Here is a 21,829-nt window from a genome sequence, read left to right as displayed (position 1 = left end):
ACCTCAGGTGATCCACCCGCCCCAGCCTCCAAAAGTACTGGGATTATAGGTGTGAGCCACCATGCTTGGCCTATTTTTTTTTTTTTTTTTTTTTTCGAGATGGAGTCTTGCTCTATCACCAAGGCTAGAGTGTAGAGGCTCACTGCAACCTCCGCCTCCCAGGTTCAAGTGATTCTCCTGCCTCAGCCTCCCAAGTAGCTGGGATTACAGGTACCTGCCACCACGCCTGGCTGATTTTTATACTTTTAGTAGAGATGGGGTTTCACCATCTTGGCCAGGCGGGTCTTGAACTCCTGACCTTGTGATCCACCCGCCTTGGCCTCCCAAAGTGCTGGGATTACAGGTATGAACCACCGTGCCCGGCCCTATTTTAATTTTTTTAAAGAGAGAGATAGGGGCCGGGCGCGGTGGCTCTCGCTTATAATCCCAGCACTTTGGGAGGTTGAGGTGGGTGGATCACCTGAGGTCGGGAGTTCGAGACCAGCCTGGCCAACACGGAGAAACCCTGTCTCTACTAAAAATACAAAATTAGCTGGATGTGGTGGCACGCTCCTGTAATTCCAGCTACTTGGGAGGCTGAGGCAGGAGAATCACTTGAACCCAGGAGGCAGAGGTTGTGGTGAATGGAGATTGTGCCACTGCACTGCCGCCCGGGTAACAAGAGCGAAACTCCGTCTCAAAAAAAAAAAAAGGAAAAAAAGAGAGATCGGGAGAGAGAGGATCTCGCTCTGTCACCCAGGCTAGAGTGCAGTGGCATGATCATAAGTCACTGTAGCCTTGAACTCCTGGGCACAAGTGATCCTCTTGCCTCAGCCTCCTGAGTAACTGCTACTACAGGTACATGATACCACACCCCGCTAATTTTTACATTTTTTATAGAGGTGGGCTCTCGCTTTGTTGCCCAGACTGTTATGGAACTCCTGGGCTCAAGTGATCCTCCCAGCTTTGCCTCCCACAGTGCTGAGATTGTAGATATGAGTCTATAATTACAGACAGCTTGGCCTATTTACCTATTAGAAATGAAGAATTAGGAATTTTACATTTCTTTAAGAAAAGTTATGGAAGAGTCTACTGACTTTTTTTTTCATTGGATTTTTTCTTTTTAAATAGGTTGCTGGTCAAATTCCCTGAGTTAAATTATCAACTTAAAATTAAAGTGTGCATTGACAAGTAAGTACTTCTATCTTAGCTCTTTTTTTCAAATGAGGAATGGAAAAATGAGTACTTTGACAGACATCATTTGAACTAGAGACTCTGTCTTTATTCAGAGATCTTCATTTTGTGTACAAAAGTTTTCAAAAGGCTTGGGGTGCATTGTCATTTGTGTGCCTGAACAAAGCCACAAAGCTGGGGGTACAGATTTGATTTATGGTTGCTATTGTGACTACCAGTCCCTCTTTTTCTTTAGTTTTTTACTTGTACATGTCATTCATGCATGTTATATATAAGACTGAGATTATGTGTTAATTAATGACTAGGATACATTCTGCAAAATGTATCGTTAGGCAATTTTGTTGTGCAACCATTGTAGAGTATATAGTCCTTACACAAACCTGGGTGGCAGAGCCTACTGCCCACCTATGCTATGTAGCAGAGCCTGCTGGTCATAGGCTGCAAACCTGTACAGTATGTTACTGTGCTGAATACCATAGGCAATTGTAACACATCTCAATGAAGAAGGAATTTTTCAGCTCCATTATAATCTTATGGGACCACCTTCATATATGCAGTTTGTTGTTGACTGAAACGTTGTTATATATTCTTTCCATACATAGCATGTGGAAAGAATAGATCTCTTTTTTTTTAATTGTTCCGCACTTTACCATATATTGGAATACTCAAAATTTCATAATACCTTTCAGGATGTAAAATACACATACCCTTTGAAGACATTAGAAAGAGAAAATGTGGCCGGGCACGGTGGCTCACGCCTGTAATCCCAGCACTTTGGGAGGCTGAGGCGGGCAGATCACCTGAGGTCGAGAGTTCGAGACCAGCCTGACCAACATAGAGAAACCTTGTCTCTACTAAAAATACAAAATTAGCCGGGTGTGGTGGCGCATGCCTGTAATCCCAGCTACTCGGGAGGCTGAGGCAGGAGAATCGCTTGAACTCAGGAGGTGGAGGTTGCGGTGAGCCGAGATCACGCCATGCACTCCAGCCTGGGCAACAAGAGCAAAACTCTGTCTCAAAAAAAAAAAAGAAAGAAAAGAGAAAATGCATACTTATTTTTAGTTGATATAATTATCTGGAAATTTCATGAGAATGCACTGGAAAATAATGAAATCAGGGAGTTGATGAAGGTGATAGGTTTAATAAGTACATATGCAATATGAAACATAGGTTCCCCCCCTTCCTATGGGGAGGCAACCAACTGTGCCTACTACACAAAGGTGTTACGTTTTTTAAAGAAATGCCCAGGAGCACAGAGGTTTTTTCATGAGAGTAAATAACAGGTGGTCAAAGTAGGCTTTTTGAAGAAACACGGAGCCTGTTTTATTAACAATGGTCTGTGTTCTTACAGAGACTCTGGGGATGTTGCAGCTCTCAGAGGGTAAGTTCAGCCTAGAGGCTTCCTTTTGTTCCATTTAACCTAACTTCATCCTCTGGCTACTCGGTCGCCTACATAGTTGATTGTTCTCCTGTGATTCAGATCCCGGAAATTTAACATTCTGGGCACAAACACCAAAGTGATGAACATGGAAGAGTCCAACAACGGCAGCCTCTCTGCAGAATTCAAACACTTGGTATGTGGGAGGAGCTCGCCTTTACAAAGGGCCTCTGGCTGAGGGAGTGGGCTGGGGAGAGCCTCACAGGACACCTGGCTTTTTCTTTTCTTACAGACCCTGAGGGAGCAGAGATGTGGGAATGGGGGCCGAGCCAATTGTGATGTAAGTTTTGTTGGGGATGAAAGACAACTGGGGTGTTTTCCTTGAGGGAGAAAGGGGTAAAGATCCTTCTTAATCCCCAGAATTAGAAACATCAACCTGTTCTTTCAGCTGTAGTTATTCCAGAAAGTCTGAGCAGGCCAGAGTGACATGAACAGAAGTTCCATGTGCCATGAAGCTCTCTGGCTTGGAACATTTCCATGAATGTCTGGGAGTTGGCTCCTCCTTAAGGAGAAGTGGAAAGTCCCTAGCTGAGTTGTTCTCCACACCCATGTGTTATAAAGTAGCTTTCCACCTTGCCTGGGGCTTTCCAAATTCCCCATCCAGCTCCTGCGGCTGACCCTGCTTGGCTCCGTTTTTAGTGCCCTGTTTTTCTCTCCCACTGAGGTGGGATAGGGGGTGTAAAATCAACAGATCTGAGTTAAACTTTAAAATAAATGACCACCTTGTGTTAGCTTGCTTAGGAAAAGAGTAAATAAAACAAACAAAAACCCATCTTGTTTTTTATCCCCCTTATTTTCTGCTTTTCACTGATTCAGATTATTGGCTTCTTATTGTCAAGAATAAACTTTTAAAAAACAAACAAACAAAAAAAGGTAAATGTGACTGAAAGCTAGTTTTTAATCATTTTTAAAAATTGTGATGTCCTGTTCTTTTTCTCACATTTGTCCCCTGAACAATTCTTCCTCTTTAAAATGTAGCAGTTCTAACTGGGCATGCTGGCTCACACCTGTAATCCCAGCAGCACTTTGGGAGGCCGAGGCAGGCAGATCACTTGAGGTCAGGAGTTTGAGACCAGCCTGGCCAACATGGTTAAACCCCGGCTCAACTAAAGATACAAAAATTAGCTGGGTACGGTGGTGCGCACCTGTAGTCCCAGCTACCAGGGAGACTGAGGCACAAGAATGACTTGAACCCAGGAGGTGGAGGTTGCAGTGAGCCGAGATTTTGCCACTGCGCTCTAGCCTGGGCAACAGAGTGAAACTCTGTCTCTAAAATAAAATAAAATGAAATAAAATAAGATAGCAGTCCTTTTAAAAAATGTGGAATTTTACTTGACAGTAGAGTGAAGTAACCTGTATGCAATGATACAGGAAAATGTACATGACATGTTTAGAAAAAGCAAAATGTAAAATAATTTGAATAGTATATTAGCATATGTGTTTTAAAAATACACTAAACTCTCGTGTATTCATATGTATATTAAGAAATTCTGGAGGAATATACACCCAGCAGTGCTATGTATTAGTGCTGCTGTTTGTGTCCATGGCTATTCTAGACTGTCTCTGTGATATTTGCATTTTAAACTGAATATATTACTTTTATAATTAGAAAAAGAGTATTAAAAATGAATTAGAATTCAATTTCTTTTTTCTTTGTTTTTTGAGTCGGAGTCTTAGTCTGTTGCCTAGGCTGGAGTGCAGTGGTATGATCTCAGCTCACTGCAACCTCCGCCTCCTGGATTCAAGCAGTTCTCCTGCCTTAGCTTCCCAAATAGCTGGGACTACAGGAACGCGCCACCATGCCCGGCTAATTTTTGCATTTTTAGTAGAGACAGGGTTTCACTATATTGGCCAGACTGGTCTTGAACTCCTGACCTCATGATCCACCCATCTCGGCCTCTGAAAGTGCTGGGATTACAGGCATGAGCCACTGTGCCCCGCCTAGAATTCAATTTCTGAGAATTCATTGACAGCTCTTATTTAAAATAAGGTTGCTGTACTGATGTAAGACATTATTATAGTCAGTTTGGAAAACAATTTGGCGGTATAAAAATGAACATACCCTGTAAACCAACAGTGCCATTCCCAGGATTTAATAGCAGAGAAATATTTGCATATATGTCCCAGGAGACATGTATAAAGTGGAAATCAGCCTGATTCTAAGCTCTAAATGCAACCCAAATAAATACCCATCAACATTAGAATGAATACATAATTTGTGGTGTAGACACAATGGAATACTACGCAGCTGTGAAAAGGAATACATTGCAGATACACATAACCATGTGGCTTCATTTCACATCAAGTGAAAAGTGAATCACAAAAGAATTCATTGGAGTCCATATGTGTAAGGTTCACAAACGTCCCAAACTAAACAGTACCTACATTGCTTAGATAAACAAATATGGTAAACCTGTTAAAAAAAAAAAAAAAAAAAAAAGGCTAGGAAATGATAAACCCAAAAGACAAATAGCAGTTATTTCTGAGGGAGGAGGGAGGGGGATGGGGTTGGGGAAGGGCACCCAGAGAATTTCAGGAGTGGTGGACTTTTCCTGAAATTGAATGGTGGGTTCACATTGTTTTGTTATTCTTTGTGCCTTACGTATTTTACAAATAACCGATTGGATCTATATAATATTATAATACAAAATGAGTAAGGGATTAGGTTGAGGATGATAGCATTGGAGTTTCTTGGTGTTGAAGAGATTAAGTGCCAAGCAAGTTGTGTCCCTGGCACTTTGTCTGTGACCACATGGTGACTTAACACTTCTTGGTGTGGTGAGGCTTGGCATGTCCCTTTTCTTGGCTGTGACTGTTAGTACTGAATGCCATTCTCTCTGAGGAAAAGCATCCTTCTCTATCTATCTATCTATCTGTCTATCTATCTATCTATCTATCTATCTATCTATCTATTTATTTCTATCTATCTATCTATCTATCTATCTATCTATCTATCTATTTATTTATTTATTTAGACAGAGTCTCGCTCTGTCACCCAGGCTGGAGTTCAGTGGCGCGATCTCGGCTCACTGCAACCTCTGCCTCCTGGGTTCAAGCGATTCTCCTGCCTCAGCCTCCTGAGTAGCTGGGACTACAGGTGCCCGCCACCACGCCCAGCTAATCACCAAATTATTGGCCAGGATGGTCTCAAACTCCTGACCATTTGATCCGCCTACCTCGGCCTCCCAAAGTGCTGGGATTATAGGCATGAGCCACCACGCCCAGCCTTTTATTTTTATATATATTTTTTTAAGACAGGGTCTCACTCTGTTGCCCCAGTTAGAGTGGAGTGGTACAATCATAGCTCACTGCAGCTTCCATTTCCTAGGCTCAAGCCATCCTCCCACCTGAGCCTCTCGAGTAACTGAGGCTATAGGTGTACACCACCACACCCAGCTAATTTTTGTATTTTTTGCAGAGAGTTTTGCTGTGCTGCTTAGGCTGGTCTCGAACTCCTGGGCTCAAGCAATCCTCCTGCCTTGGCCTCCCAAAGTGCTGGGGTTACAGGCATGAGCCACCACAGCTGGCCTAAGAGTGTCCTTCTTGTTACTGCAGGCTTCCCTGATTGTGACTGAGGAGCTGCACCTGATCACCTTTGAGACAGAGGTATATCACCAAGGCCTCAAGATTGACCTAGAGGTGAGTTCTGCAGCAGAATTGGTGAGAGGCTACATGCAGAGGTGACTCAGGACAAAATCTTCCACTGGTATTTTTATAAGAGAAGGTGGAATGTTTACTGTTTGCTTAACACTGCATTTATTTTTGCTTACTTTTCTCAAAAAAAAAAATCCTTGGCATCGCATCTGAGAATAAAGTCTTGCTTGAGTGCTTAGAAGATGTGTGTATACTCAGCTTTCAGCAAACTTGATATGAAAATCTGTATTTAGAAATTGATTGGCTGGGCGTGGTGGCTCACCCCTGTAATCCCAGCACTTTGGGAGGCCAAGGCAGGCGGATCACAAGGTTAGGAGTTCGAGACCATCCTGGCCAACATGACGAAACCCCATCTCTACTAAAAATACAAAAATTAACTGGGCGTGGTGGCATGTGCCTATAACCCAGCTACTCGGGAGGCTGAGGCAGGAGCATCACTTGAACCCGGGAGGCTGAGGTTGCAGTGAGCCGAGATTGTGCCATTGCACTCCAGCCTGGGCGACAGAGTAAGACTCCGTCTCAAAAAATAGAAAAAAAAAAAAAAAAAAGAAATTGATTAGAGCTGATTTTATAAAGTTTGGGCATAAGAGTCTTAGCAGCCATTGTGTTTAGTGTACAGAAAATTGTGGCGATGACATTCTCTTTTCCCAACTTTCTTGATTTTTAAGTTAAGATAGACCTAGAAAAGCGGGAATCCTGGTCTTTGATTCCTGAGACCTCCCTGTTTCACGTGAAGATACAGCTTCAAGCCTTGGAAAATGCCTCCAAGGTCTTAAAAATGGGGAATCTGTGGACTGTGAGTCAAGCTTTGAGCAAGTCAGGTTTTACAAGGGACCGGTATGTTCCAACAGCAGCCCGAGTTGTGTGGCCACGCTGGGCATTTTTTCCACTCTGAGTGCTGACTGAGCTGACTCACTCACACTCCTTGCCTAGAGTTGGCAGCAGGTGTGGTTTATGGCATGTCCTTTCATTCTGAGCCCCGTGAAATACGGGCAAAGAGATTTCCGAGTCTGTGAGAGCCCCTCTGCCTCCCCAGCTCAGTCCCCACTTCCTCCGCAGACCCACTCCTTGCCAGTTGTGGTGATCTCCAACATCTGTCAGATGCCAAATGCCTGGGCGTCCATCCTGTGGTACAACATGCTGACCAACAACCCCAAGGTTAGTACCCCCTCCTTTTAGTTGGTACCCCGGGATCTCTTGCGATGTATGGGTACCTAGTACAGACAATGAGCACCATCCCTCATCTAAACAAGCAAATGTGTTCTTTCCAATAGAACGTAAACTTTTTTACCAAGCCCCCAATCGGAACCTGGGATCAAGTGGCCGAGGTCCTGAGCTGGCAGTTCTCCTCCACCACCAAGCGAGGACTGAGCATCGAGCAGCTGACTACACTGGCGGAGAAACTCTTGGGTCTGCGTTTAACCCCTTCTCCCTCCCGCCTGCCCAGAAAAGGGATCCGGCCCACAGGGCTGTTCATTTGGGTCATGTCTACTGAGCGTTAGGCCATGTTTCTTTCCTGAGCAAGGTGCTGTGCTGGTGCCAGGAAACAGGGGCTCCATCGAGTTGGGGAGTTGGGGTGCAGAGACAGTTTGCAGTTTTCAGTCGAGGTGATCATTTTTGAGGTGGGAGGTGGATTTCTTTTCTCCTGGTTGCTGTCTCATTCACCCACTCCAACTAACCTTAGAAGATCTTTTAAATGTGTGTTGGAAGGTGGCGCTAAAGGCTTGACATTCCCTGTCTATTTCTTTAATAAACTACAGGCTAGGTTTTTTTTGTTTTTTTTGTTTTTTTTTTTTTGAGAGACAAGTCTCGCTCTGTTGCCCAGGCTGGAGTGCAGTGGTGCGATCTTGGCCCACTGCGACCTCTGCCTCCCCTGGGTTCAAGCAATTCTCCTGCCTCAGCCTCCCAAGTAGCTGAGACTACAGGCGCCCACCACCACGCCAAGCTAATTTCTGTATTTTTAGTAGAGATGGGGTTTTACCATGTTGGCCAGGATGATCTCCATCTCTTCACCTCGTGATCCGCCCACCTCGGCCTCCCAAATTGCTGGGATTACAGGTGTGAGCCGCCATGCCCGGCCTAGGCTAGGTTTTTAAAAAATAATTAGTGGAGGCCGGGCGTGGTGGCTCACGCCTGTAATCCCAGCACTTTGGGAGGCCAAGGTGGGTGGATCATGAGGTCAGGAGATCAAGACCATCCTGGCTAACACAGTGAAACCCCGTCTCTACTAAAAATACAAAAAATTAGCCAGGCGTGGTGGCGAGTGCCTGTAGTCCCAGCTACTCAGGAGGCTGAGGCAGGAAAATGGCGAGAACCCGAGAAGTGGAGCTAGCAGTGAGCCGAGATTGCACCACTGCACTCCAGGGTGGGCGACAGAGCGAGATTCCGTCTCAAAAAAAAAAAAAAAAAGAATTAGTGGAATATTTTATGTGCTACCTGGGCTAGAAGTAGCTTTGTCCTAATAAAGCTGTTGCCACCAAATACACCTGTCTGACACCTGATGTCAGCTTGTTAGTGCTGCTGCTGGTCCCCAGCCCGCCACCCGAGGCTGGGAAGAGCAGGGGGACTTGTTACATCACCCCCTATCCGTGCTGGGCTACCCAACAACAAAAGTGGGTCAAATGATGGGGTAGTGTTTGTCCTCGTGTGTGCACACACACAACGGTGGCCACGTTCAAAGATGTGAAAGCCAATGATTTTGTGGCCCATTGTGGGACCAATGCGTGTGTGTTCTGCTTTAAGAAATAACCTCTTGACCCCAAGCGGAAAATGTACTAGTTGATTCTTTTTCTTTTCCTTCAGGACCTGGCGTGAATTATTCAGGGTGTCAGATCACATGGGCTAAATTTTGCAAAGTAAGCAATCTTGTAAAATTCTCGTGGGAATGGGAATGCCTACCTGCACGGCTGTCGTGGAGGGCTCTGGCTTGAAGGCCCTGAACTCTTGTTCCAGCAGCCAGTAGGACCTGCCTGAGGGTAGATGGGCCTGAGGAGTTGGGTGGTGCACTGTGCCCCTAGGAAGGGAAAGGCTGGGATGGCAGCAGACTTGGCTTTCCCATTACTCTTTTCTGCAGGAAAACATGGCTGGCAAGGGCTTCTCCTTCTGGGTCTGGCTGGACAATATCATTGACCTTGTGAAAAAGTACATCCTGGCCCTTTGGAATGAAGGGTAGGTTGGACAGAGTGTGCACAGATGTAACCAAGTCCCCTGCTCTCAGCAAGCCAGTGGCAGGGGATGGATGCCCTGTTAGCAGTAACAACACTGTTCCTCCTCCTTGGCTCCAGGTACATCATGGGCTTTATCAGTAAGGAGCGGGAGCGGGCCATCTTGAGCACCAAGCCTCCAGGCACCTTTCTGCTAAGATTCAGTGAAAGCAGCAAAGAAGGCGGCGTCACTTTCACTTGGGTGGAGAAGGACATCAGTGGTAAGGGAGGCTCCCACCCACCCCACCTGCTGGCGGCTGCTGAGGCCTCATCACCGCTGCTAGTTCCAAGCACCTACTGCCCCCTTGTGGTGGAGATGGCCCCGACTCCCTGCCTCACTCAGACTCGCAAAACACATTTGGGTGACTTCTAAATCCTTCTAGCTGAAGGATTGATTTGTCTTTGTTTTGCTTGCTCCAGTGACTATTTGTTGAGAAATTTGCAATTTAAGTTGTATTCTTCATCCCTTTTTCTACTTAGTCCTGTTAATATATCTTACACAAGTAGTTACATTCAAGTTTATTTTCTATGACCCAACTGGTAGCCTCTTCTAAATTAGAAGCCAGCCTGAACATTTCCACCGTGCCAGGCCACTCACTGAACAGGGTGTTCAGGGTCTCAACACTAGGGTGGCTTAAGTTTTTTCCCCTTCGAGGAAAGAAAAAATGGGCAGTTTTCTCTGAGATGACCTAGCTGTAGGTTCCATGATCTTTCCTTCCCATGTCCCGTGACAGGTAAGACCCAGATCCAGTCCGTGGAACCATACACCAAGCAGCAGTTGAACAACATGTCATTTGCTGAAATCATCATGGGATATAAGATCATGGATGCTACCAATATTCTGGTGTCTCCGCTGGTCTATCTCTACCCTGACATTCCCAAGGAGGAGGCATTCGGAAAGTATTGTCGGCCAGAGAGCCAGGAGCATCCTGAAGCTGACCCAGGTAGTTGTTGATTTTCCATGTTCCTGGCATTTAATTTTTGGGAAAAGTTAGAAATTTGGGGATCCTTGGAGGATAGATAGGCAAATGCCTGAATAACCTGGGGGATCATTATTTCTCCTTATGGGAAAGAACTGTAGTGAGTGCTTTTGTTGGGGTGACCGATGGGATTTGAGAGGAGAATCAGAATCAGTTAGACTAGTGCAGTTCCTGCTCCACAGAGAGTGCATGAGTCTAAAGAGGGGACACAGCTTGGACAACAAAAAATACAAAAAAATTACTCGGTGTGGTGGCGCGCATCTGTAGTCATAGCTGCTTGGGAGGCTGAGGTGGGAGGATCACCTGAGCCGAGGAGTTCAAGGCTGTAGTGAGCGGTGATCGTGCCACTGCACTCCAGCCTGGCTGATAGAGTGAGACACTGTGTCAAAAAATACAAATAAAGAGGGGATTAATACACATACGTCCCCCGAAACATGCCAAAAACACGAGAAGGGAAAGTGAGGGCAGTTAACGGATGCTCAGCTGGCACAGTGCTTCTTAGTCGATGCCAGAAGGTTTGAGGCCCAGATTTCAGCCCAGCCTATGGCTTTTTGCCTGTCACTGAACCATGTCAGTGTGCCAGGTGGTCTGAAGAAAGGGTTTCTGGAGGAAATTATTATTAGCCGCATGGGAGTATGGTTTACACCAGAGTAGAAGAGCTGGGAGCATCATGTTTGAAGGGGAAGACAGTGACTGGGTGGAGGGGCAAGGGATTGGTATTTAGAATGTGCAACTATTGAAAATAAGGTATTTTTTAATGTGTAAGAGGATATGTATTTATATGTTACGTATAAATTATTTTAGCTGGGCACAGTGGCTCATGCCTATAGTCCTAGCACTTTGGGAGGCCCAGGTGGGAGGATCACTTGAGCCTGGGAGTTTGAGACCAGCCTAGACAACATAGTGAGACCCTATCTAAACAAACAAAAAAATTTTTTTTAATTAGCCAGGTGTGGTGGTTTGTGCCTGTAGTCCTAGCTACTTGGGAGGCCGAGGTGGGAGGATTGGTGCTTGAGCCTAGGAGGTTGAGGCTGCAGTGAGCCGTGATTACACCACTGCACTCCAGCCTGGGTGACAGAGCAAGACCTTGTCTCGCCCAAAAAAAAAAAAAAAAAAAAAACCCAGAAATTAAAAACACTGTTTTACATTAAACCTGTAATCTCAGCTGGGCATGGGGGTTCACACCTGTAGTCCTAGCACTTTGGGAGTCTGAAGCAGGAGGATTGCTTGAGGCCAGGAGCTCAAGACCAGCCTGGCAACATAGCAAGACCCCACCACACACACACACACATACACACACACAGAAAGAAAAAAAAAAAACGTAATCTCTGGAGCTGTCCTCAGTGTGGGGAGGCGGCCCTGAGTTCCCATTCAGCACTTGCTGTTTTGACTCTCTGGGTTCTCTGTGCAGGTCCTGATGGGGAGTCTCTGATTTGCCATTCTTTGTTTTATTTAACTTTCTATAATCATAAAGCCAATGATGGACTCTTTTTTTTTTTTTTTTTGAGACAGAGTTTGACTCTGTCGCCCAGGCTAGAGTGCAGTGGCGCGATCTCTGCTCACTGCAAGCTCCGCCTCCTGGGTTCACGCCATTCTCCTGCCTCAGCCTCCCTAGTAGCTGGGACTACCGGCGCCCCCCACCGCGCCCAGCTAATTTTTATATTTTTGGTAGAGAAGGGGTTTCGCCATGCTGGCCAGGCTGGTCTTGAACTCCTGACCTCAGGTGATCCGCCTGCTTCAGCCTCCCAAAGTGCTGGGATTATAGGCATGAGCCACTGTGCCTGGCCTAATGATGGGCTCTTATAATGTGATCCTTTAGGGTTGGTGCCTTGCCCCAGTTGCTGTTGAAAAAACTGTTTTTGTCCAAATGGCATACACACAGAAACCTGCAAACTTCCCCCCCACTTTTTCCTAGGAATTCCTTCCAAGGGATTTCTTGGGATGGGGCAGAATGGGGCTTGGAAGAGGGAGTTCCAGCTAATTGACGGTTGCCTTTCTCCTTTGCTGGGGTCCTGAGTCTTGTTCCCGCTGTAGGTGTTGCTCACTTCCTGTCTGCCGCCTATCTCTCTCTCCACGTGTGCTTCAGTTGGGAGATCTGTTTATCAGCCCCTGCCACACGGCTCTTTGTTCCTTTTGCAGAGGACATTGGGGTCCCATGGCTGGTCCTTTTGACTCATTTTGCTTTCACAGTCTCACCTCCCAGTCTGAGGCTGCATCCTCCATTACCATCGCCCTTCCTGTGGGCTGGGAGGCCAGGTCCTTTCCTGCCCAGCAATGTCAGCCTTTCCTCAGGGGCCAAGGCACTCATCAGGAGAAAGGAACTAATTACTTGAGTAATTTGCCTGCCTTGCTGAGAGGAGTATGCCCTGAGGGACTCCGTGTGAGTGTAGTGACGGATGTGGCGGTGTCCCTGTGTTATTATAAAATGGGTGCCTTCAGGAAGATGAGCATGTGACCATTTCCTCTCTATTTCCATCGTAAGAGTATTATGGTATGAGAGTCTCAAGGTTAGATTATCGTCCCAAGACTCTTCTCTCTTCCTTCTCTACTGGAAGCCCACACAGCATTTCCTTATGGCTTGAGGGAGAGTTTCGGAGCCTCTCACAAATTAGATAAAGTATGTTTACAGCCTTGTACACAGCCACACATGAAGCCATTTTTCTCCGCTTTTTTTTTGTTTGTTTTCTGAGACTGAGTCTCACTCTATCGCCCAGGCTGGAGTGCAGTGGCGTGATCTGGGTTCATCGCAACCTCTGCCTCCCGGGTTCAAGAGATTCTCATGCCTCAGCCTCCTGAGTAGCTGGGATTACAGACATGTGCCACCATGCCTGGCTGATTTTTGGATTTTTAGTAGAGGCAGGGCTTCACCTGTTGGCCAGGCTGGTCTCGAACTCCTGACCTCAAGTGACCTTCCCTCCTGGGCCTCCCAAAGTGCTGGGATTATAGGGGTTAGCCACGGTGCCCGGGCTTGTTTTTGTTTTTGTTTTGTTTTAACAGCCTCACTCTGTCTCCCAGGCTGGAGTGCAGTGGTGCTATCTCACCTTACTGTAGCCTCTGCCTCCCAGGTTCCAGTGATTCTCCTGCCTCAACCTCCCAAGTAGCTGGGATTACAGACATGCCACCACGCCCAACTACTTTTTGTATTTTCATTAAAGACAGGGTTTTGCCATGTTGGCAAGGCTGATCTTGAACTCCTGGCCTCAGGTGATCCACCTGCCTCAGCCTCCCAAAGTGCAGGGATTACAGACGTTAGCCACTGTGCCCGGCCTCAGCTATCTTGATTGCTGGAAAATTAAATCCTTTTCTGTCTAGGGTGTCAGCTCCCTAAGGGCTGGGCCAAAACGGTTGCATTTATAAGACACTGGAGCCCAGCCTCAATAGCTCCTTTGAATTCTGCACTGAATTGATCAGTTTCTTGGCCCAAAGTAAACTCAGATGGCGGCCCAAGAGCCACTCTGCAGTGCCCTCTTTCACATGGTCATCATGCTTTCTGATCCCTCAGGTTCTCTCTAAGCCTCATGTTTTATGACTGTGCTGTTCTCAGCCCACCCCACCCTGCCCCATGCCTTCTCAATGGTTTGTTCATCTGAATTCCCCAGATTTCATGTCAGTATCTCCAAGGTTCCTTGACCTCTTGGTGTAAGCATTCAGCATCTAAAATTCATTTTATTTCCATCATTGCATTTCTAACTGTAGAACAAGAATTGTAAATGACAAAGCTCATAGAAAATTGGAACCTTTTCTTCCCCCTCCCTCTTATTTTATACATAAAAGAGAACATGGGCTGGGCGTTGTGGCCAAGGCTGGGACATGATAGCTCATACCTGTAATCCTAGCACTTTGGTAGGCTGAGGTGGACGGATCACTTGAGGTCAGGAGTTTGAGACCAGCATGGCCAACATGGAGAAACCTCGTCTCTACTAAAAATACAATAATTAAGCCGGGCGTGGTGGCTCATGCCTGTAATCCCAGCACTTTGGGAGGGTGAGGCGGACGGATCACCTGAGGTCAGGAGTTCAAGACCAGCCTGGTCAACATGGTGAAACCTCGTCTTTACCAAAATTACAAAAAAAAAAAAAAATTAGCCAGGCATGGTGGCGGATGCCTGTAATCCCAGCTACTCAAAAGGCTGATGAAGGAGAATCACTTGAACCCTGGAGGCAGAGGTTGTAGAGAGCCGAGATGGCGCTACTGCACTCCAGCCTGGGTGACAGAGGAAGACTCCGTCTCAAAAAAAAACAAAATTAGCCAGACATGGTGGTGCCACCTGTAGTCCCAGCTGCTTGGGAGCCTAAGGCAGGAGAATGGCTTTGACCCGGGAGCAGGAGGTTGCGGTGAGCTGAGATTGTGCCACTGCACTTGAGCCTGGGCAACAGAGTGAGACTCTGTCTCAAAACAACAACAACAACAACAACAAAAGAGAGACCATGCCTTGCTCCAGGTCTCTTAGCTATTGAAGATGTACCTGGACCCAGGTCTCCGGTCTAGTTGAAGCAATTGTACTGCCCTACAAAGTCATATTCTCTTTGGTGCTTCCTGATTGATGTATTTATCCAACTAGGAAGTTACTTATGCCCTCATCCAAAAATGTGGTAGAGGCCAGATTAGTGCTGGTGGGAATAGGAGATATAACCTTTGGCTTTGGAACCACAAGCATTAGCAGTCTCCATGTTCTTTAAAGACTCGGTGATGTTGGTACACCAGGCAAAGATTACGCAGGCTTGGTTCCTGCATTCAGAGAAGTTATCCAAGAGATATGACCAGGCTAGAATAGAATCCTTAGACTACATGGAGGCTGTTAAACTTTTACATAATCTAGGGAAAGAATGGACACAAGGTTGGCATTAGTCTAGGCTCAGGTGGGAAAAGGTTATGCTGAAAAGCCTCTGCAGCTCAGGACAGCTTTGTGCAAAGAACTGAGGTTCAAAGCTGCTAGTGCCTAGGACATCAAATAGTATAGAGGAGGGCGGGCAACGCTGAGGGGCGGATGGAGCTTTCCAGACAATCTTGGCATGAGGATGGAGTGAGTTTCAAATCAGTCCAGCTGAGGCAGATGGCTTCCTCCGGCTCTGCTTACTGAATGCGAAGTCACAGTCAGTAAGAAAACTGGTTTTCTTCTTCCCAGGCGCCGCCCCATACCTGAAGACCAAGTTTATCTGTGTGACACCGTAAGTGGCTTCCTTTCCCAATTTTGCCTTCATTTCTAATATCCTCAGTTATCCCTGGGAGTAGGACACTGGGTGAGAGTTAATCTGCCGAGGGTCGGAAGCCCCTGGGCTATGTTTAGTACTCACAGTGACCTTGTGTGTTTAAAGAGCTTGAGCTTTTATTTTTCTGTTGGAGACCAGAGTTTGATGGCTTGTGTGTGTGTGTTTTGTTCTTTTTTTTTTTCCATTGTGTCTTGTCAACCCCCCGTTTCCCCTCCTGCTGCCCCCCATTTCCTACAGAACGACCTGCAGCAATACCATTGACCTGCCGATGTCCCCCCGCACTTTAGATTCATTGATGCAGTTTGGAAATAATGGTGAAGGTGCTGAACCCTCAGCAGGAGGGCAGTTTGGTGAGTATTTGGTTGACAGACTTTGTCCCTGTAAGGGAAGTTGGTCCCCTTTGTATGATGCTCTCACATGTACAACACACCGAGAGCTGGTCACTCAGAATGGTAGGAGGTTCTAGAGCATTGCTTTCCAAAAGAAATGGTATGAATGCCATGTGCGGGTATAAATCTAGCAGCCACACTGGAAATAGACGAAGTTAATTTTTACAGTATATTTTATTTAACCCAGTAAATCCAACATACTGTCAATTTAACATTTCAGGCCAGGCTTGGTGGCTCACGCCTGTAATCCCAGCACTTTGGGAGGCCGAGGCAGGCGGATCATGAGGTCAGGAGATCGAGACCACGGTGAAACCCCGTCTCTACTAAAAATACAAAAAATTAGCCAGGCACGGTCGCGGGCACCTGTAATGCCAGCTACTTGGGAGGCTGAGGCAGGAGAATGGCGTGAACCCTGGAGGCAGAGCTTGCAGTGAGCTGAGATCACGCCACTGTACTCCGACCTGGGTGACAGCGAGACTCCCTCTCAAAAAAAAAAAAAAAAAAAAAATTAACATTTCAGAAAAAGTTGAGGCTGGGTGGGTGGCTCACGCTTGTAATCCCAGCACTTTGGGCGGCTGAGGCGGGTGGATGACTTGAGGTCAGGAGTTCAAGACTAGCCTGGCCAACATGGTGAAACCCCATATCTACTAAAAATACAAAAATTAGCTGGACGTGGTGGCGCATGCCTGTAATCCCAGCTACTCGGGAGGCTGAGGTAGGAGGATTGCTTGAGCCTGGGAGGTGGAGGTTGCAGTGAGCTGAGATCGTGCCACCGCACTCCAGCCTGAGTGACAGAGTGAGATTCCATTTCAAAACAACAAAACTAAACTAAAAGAAAAGAAAAAGTTGAGACCTTTTTTTTACTCTTTTTTTCATACTAAGTCTTTAAAATCCGGTGGGCTTTTGACAGCCACAGCACAGCCCAGTTTGGACAAACCAAATCTCCAATGCTTGGTGGCCACGTGTGTCTTGGGGCTCCTGAATTAAACAGTAGATCAAGGGCAGAAGATCTAAGGACAGCCTTAGATCTTCTGTAAACGTGGAGATCTGGGAATTGGTTAAGGGAGGAAGGAGAAAGGGCCCTTCCAGAGGCAGGGTCCTCTAGGGAGGAGAGTAAATCTGGCTTTTCTGACCATCCCTGGGCCCTAAGGGACAGGAGATTGGATAGCAGTTGTAGCCTGGGTCCTATCCTCTGAAGGGCTGGGGGCGTGGCCTGCCAGTTGCAGAGGGTGGACAACTGAACTAGTTTTCCCTGTCTGTCCCTCCAGAGTCCCTCACCTTTGACATGGAGTTGACCTCGGAGTGTGCTACCTCCCCCATGTGAGGAGCTGAGAACGGAAGCTGCAAAAGATACGACTGAGGCGCCTACCTGTGTTCCGCCACCCCTCACACAGCCAAACCCCAGATCATCTGAAACTACTAACTTTGTGGTTCCAGATTTTTTTTAATCTCCTACTTCTGCTATCTTTGAGCAATCTGGGCACTTTTAAAAATAGAGAAATGAGTGAATGTGGGTGATCTGCTTTTATCTAAATGCAAATAAGGATATGTTCTCTGAGACCCTCGGGGGATGTGGCGGGGGGTGGCTAGAGGGAGAAAAAGGAAATGTCTTGTGTTGTTTTGTTCCCCTGCCCTCCTTTCTCAGCAGCTTTTTGTTATTGTTGTTGTTGTTCTTAGACAAGTGCCTCCTGGTGCCCGCGGCATCCTTCTGCCTGTTTCTGTAAGCAAATGCCACAGGCCACCTGTAGCTACATACTCCTGGCATTGCACTTTTTAACCTTGCTGACATCCAAATAGAAGATAGGACTATCTGAGCCCTAGGTTTCTTTTTAAATTAAGAAATAAGAACAATTAAAGGGCAAAAAACACTGTTTCAGCATAGCCTTTCTGTATTTAAGAAACTTCAGCAGCCGGCCGCAGGGACTCACGCCTGTAATCCCAGCACTTTGGGAGGCCGAGGTGGGTGGATCATGAGGTTAGGAGATCAAGACTGTCCTGGCTAACACGGTGAAACCCCGTCTCTACTAACAGTACAAAAAATTAGCCGGGCGTGGTGGCGGGTGCCTGTAGTCCCAGCTACTCGGGAGGCTGAGGCAGGAGAATGGCATGAACCCAAGAGGCGGAGGTTGCAGTGAGCCAAAATCACACCACTGCACTCCAACTCAGGCAACAGTGTGAGACTCCATCTCAAAAAAAAAAAAAAAAAAGAAAAGAAAAACTTCAGTTAACAGCCTCCTTGGTGCTTTAAGCATTCAGCTTCCTTCAGGTTGATAATTTATATAACCCCTGAAACAGGCTTCAGGTCAAACCCTTAAAAGACATCTGAAGCTGCAGCCTGGCCTTTGATGTTGAAATAGGAAGGTTTAAGGAGAATCTAAGCATTTTAGACTTTTTTTTATAAATAGACTTTTATTTTCCTTTGTAATGTATTGGTCTTTTAGTGGGTAAGGCTGGGCAGAGGGTGCTTACAACCTTGACTCCCTTTCTCCCTGGACTTGATCTGCTGTTTCAGAGGCTAGGTTGTTTCTGTGGGTGCCTTATCAGGGCTGGGATACTTCTGATTTGGGCTTCCTTCTTGCCCCGCCCTCCCGACCCCAGTTCCCCTGACCCTGCTAGTGGCATGTCTCCTCCCATGTCTGAAGGTCCCTCGTCCTGTTTGTTTTAGGAATCCTGGTCTCAGGACCTCATGGAAGAAGAGGGGGAGAAAGTTACCAGTTGGATATGATGCAGACTATGGGGCCCCAGCGACGTGTCTGGTTGAGCTCAGGGAATATGGTTCTTAGCCCAGTTTCTTGGTGATTTCCAGCGGCATTTGTAATGGCGTCTTCATTCAGTTCATGCAGGGCAAAGGCTTACTGATAAACTTGAGTCTGCCCTCGTATGAGGGTTATAGCTGGCCTCCCTCTGAGGCTGGTGACTCTTCCCTGCTGGGGCCCCACAGGTGAGACAGAACAGGTAGAGGGCCTCCCCGTCTGCCCGCCTTGGCCAGCTAGCTTGCCTCTCCTGTGTGTATGGGAACACCTAGCACGTGCTGGGTGGGCTGCCTCTGACCCAGAGGCATGGCCGAATTTGGCGACTCAAAACCACCTTGCCTCAGCTGATCAGAGTTTCTGTGGAATTCTGATTGTTAGATCAAATTAGCTGGTCTCTGAATTAAGTGGGAGAGGACCTTCTCTAAGATGAACCGGGTTCGCCCCAGTCCTCCTGCCTGGAGACAGTTGATGTGTCTTGCAGAGCTCTCGCTTCTCCAGCAACACTCTTCAGTACATAATAAGCTTAACTGATAAACAGAGAGAATATTTAGGAAGGTGAGTCTTGGGCTTACCATTGGGTTTAAATCATAGGGACCTCGGGAAAGGGTTCGGGCTTCTCTGGAGCAGATATTATGAAGTTCATGGCCTTAGGTAGCATGTGTATCTGGTCTTAACTCTGATTGTAGCAAAAGTTCTGAGAGGAGCTGAGCCTTGTTCTGGCCCCTTAAAGAACAGGGTCCTCAGGCCCTGCCCGCTTCCTGTCCACTGCCCCCCTGCCCGTCCCCAGCCCAGCTGAGGGAATCCCGTGGGTTGCTTACCTACCTATAAGGTGGTTTATAAGCTGCTGTCCTGGCCACTGCATTCAAATTCCAATGTGTACTTCATAGTGTAAAAATTTATATTATTGTGGGGTTTTTTGTCTTTTTTTTTTTTTTTTTTTTTTTTGGTATATTGCTGTATCTACTTTAACTTCCAGAAATAAACGTTATATAGGAACCGTCTGATAGCATGGCAGCTCTGTCTGGCTGGTGGAGGCTTCCTTTTCCCCTGCCTAAGTTCTGAGGAGGCCTCACACACAGGCGGGGCCTGGGATGGGGGCCGGAAAGGGTCTTGAGAGGAGGTGGTTGCCTTAGTCCCCCACCCCATCCCCTTATGTTAGCCACCAGCCCGGAGGTAAGGGGTGCCTGGAGGAGCAGGAGGTCAATAGTCCAACGGCAGAAAGGTGTAAGAGTGGAGGCCTCCCTCCCCGACCCCCTCCTACCCCCTAGAGCGGCCTCGTCCTGTCTGGAGTCAGATAAGCCACCTAAGCGGGGTTGGGGGTTAGATACTCCCACCGCACCAAGGCTTCCCCTTCCACAGTTGGCTCCTTTATCACTTTGCCTTCAGTTCACCGAGTGGGGACAACAGGCAGACACCCGGTGGTGGCTGCAGGGCCTCCAGGCAGCCAGCGGTGATAATGCAGGGAAAGGCGCTCTGATCTCAGCTACACGGGCACCCACAGGGCTTCTCCCCACCCCTACACATGCCCCAGCGCCCTGGAGACGCGCATGGGAGCTAGGAGCTAGCGCCTTCCCTTGCAGAGATGGAGCAGATTAGCCCGGTGGGGCGGTGGCACCTGCCCTTCCCCTCCCCTCCTCCCTTCTCCCACCCCCGCCTGCCCCCTGCTCTGGGCCCCCTGCGCCTCCCTCCTGGGGCCCACGAGCCGCCCCCCTCCCTTACTTGAGCTCTGAGCTCAGAAGGAACCTGCCCGCAAACCTGGCTCCCAGCCCCGCCCGGGGAGTGCGTGTTCCTGCGCCCAAGGGCCCCAGCGACAGCAGAGACTGGCCGCAGCCAGCGGCGCGGGGGTCCAGCCGGGGCGAGCCAGTCCCCCTCCTGCACCCCCGCCTCACACAGTCGCCGGCAGCCAGCTGAAAACAGCGCAGCCGCGTGGTGCCACCTGCTGGTCTCTGGGAAGGAGGAGGATGGGACGTTGTGGCTCTGGGACTGCCCCTGGCCTGGAGGGTTGAGAAGTATCTTGGCCCCGGGCCCTCAGCCGCCAGCTTCGAGGCTGCTGGGAGCAGCAGCTGCTAAGGAGAGGCCTGGGTCAGAGTTCTGCCCACCCGTGCCCATCTCCATCTTTTCCCCAAACCTCGAGTCCCCTGCATTTTAGGGAATCTGTGCCCCTTAAACTGGCCCCTTACCCCTCTGAGAAGCATTGACAGTATTCCAGGGGTGGCCAGCACCCTGAAAACCACAGCAAAGCGGGCAGAGTTAAAATTTAAGACTAAAAATGACAGCGTCAGGCATGCACGGGGGAAGGAACAGAACAACCCAGCTCCAGGGCTTCCCATCACCCAGGGAGGCCACCAACGCCCCAACCAGGAGCCATAGCAGCAAATTTATGAAAAAAATATTTTATTCCAAAACACTGTTTACACAAATGTGTAGTCTTTGTACAAAGTACAAAAGAATCCCTCTTCTCATCCCCACCTCCCTTTAGAGAAGTTTAAACCTTGGGCTCCCAATCTTCCATGGTCAGCTGCCCCTGACTGCGAGTCCTACAGCCTCAGAGGGAGGAGCGTGTGTGGTTGGGAGCAAGGCCTTCCCAGATCACAGCCAGTTACGCAACATCGCAAGGCCTGCTCCTGGCCCCACCTCCCAGCGGAGTCAAACCAAATCAGCTTTTACCCCTCACTCCAGATTCCACAGACACGCAGCACATGGCTATTTGCAGCTTGTCTTTCACTGCAGTTTTTTTTTTTTCCAGGAGGCAAGAGGACCAACCCTCCAAGTCCCGGGGCCCCTGTCCACCCACCATATCCTAGACCCAATCTTTTCTTCCTCTTCATAGACAAAGTTACGAACAGAGAGGCAAGGTAAGAAGGCTGGGGCCTCAAGGAGGGGAGAGAATATATATCCCGCGGAACGTGGGCAACAGCATCATAGACTTGAATGAAGCCCAAGGCCAAGCAGCCAAGCAAGGACTAATTCAGAGCAGCTCAGAAACCCTCACTCAAACCAGCGGCCCTGCTGTGCTAAGGACATGGCCA

The 21,829-nt window shown here is 47.8% G+C and overlaps 1 protein-coding gene across 12 annotated transcripts in view; it reads left to right on the top strand.

The window, feature by feature from the left end:
* Nucleotides 1–19,801, top strand: part of LOC105472413 (signal transducer and activator of transcription 3) — an 86,938-nt gene extending 67,137 nt beyond the window's left edge. For 3 of the 12 annotated variants that reach the window (XM_071083159.1, XM_071083158.1, XM_071083165.1), the window contains exons 11-24: nt 1,111–1,170; nt 2,525–2,554; nt 2,654–2,747; nt 2,844–2,891; nt 6,167–6,250; nt 7,325–7,423; nt 7,540–7,675; nt 9,068–9,120; nt 9,339–9,433; nt 9,550–9,689; nt 10,203–10,412; nt 15,574–15,616; nt 15,896–16,008; nt 17,316–19,801. In XM_071083159.1, coding sequence (XP_070939260.1) covers nt 1,111–1,170; nt 2,525–2,554; nt 2,654–2,747; nt 2,844–2,891; nt 6,167–6,250; nt 7,325–7,423; nt 7,540–7,675; nt 9,068–9,120; nt 9,339–9,433; nt 9,550–9,689; nt 10,203–10,412; nt 15,574–15,616; nt 15,896–16,008; nt 17,316–17,371 — 1,261 coding nt within the window. In that variant the 3' untranslated portion in view covers nt 17,372–19,801. Of the gene's footprint in view, nt 1–1,110; nt 1,171–2,524; nt 2,555–2,653; nt 2,748–2,843; nt 2,892–6,166; nt 6,251–7,324; nt 7,424–7,539; nt 7,676–9,067; nt 9,121–9,338; nt 9,434–9,549; nt 9,690–10,202; nt 10,416–15,573; nt 15,617–15,895; nt 16,009–17,315 lie in introns of all 12 variants that reach the window. The other 9 variants (XM_071083161.1, XM_071083160.1, XM_071083166.1 and 6 more) reach the window with 4 other exon arrangements.
* Nucleotides 19,802–21,829: the final 2,028 nt, after the last annotated feature.

The sequence above is a fragment of the Macaca nemestrina genome, chromosome 17 (genome assembly GCF_043159975.1).
Source record: "Macaca nemestrina isolate mMacNem1 chromosome 17, mMacNem.hap1, whole genome shotgun sequence".
Lineage (NCBI taxonomy): Eukaryota > Metazoa > Chordata > Mammalia > Primates > Cercopithecidae > Macaca > Macaca nemestrina.
This window is presented reverse-complemented; position numbering and strand designations above follow the sequence as displayed.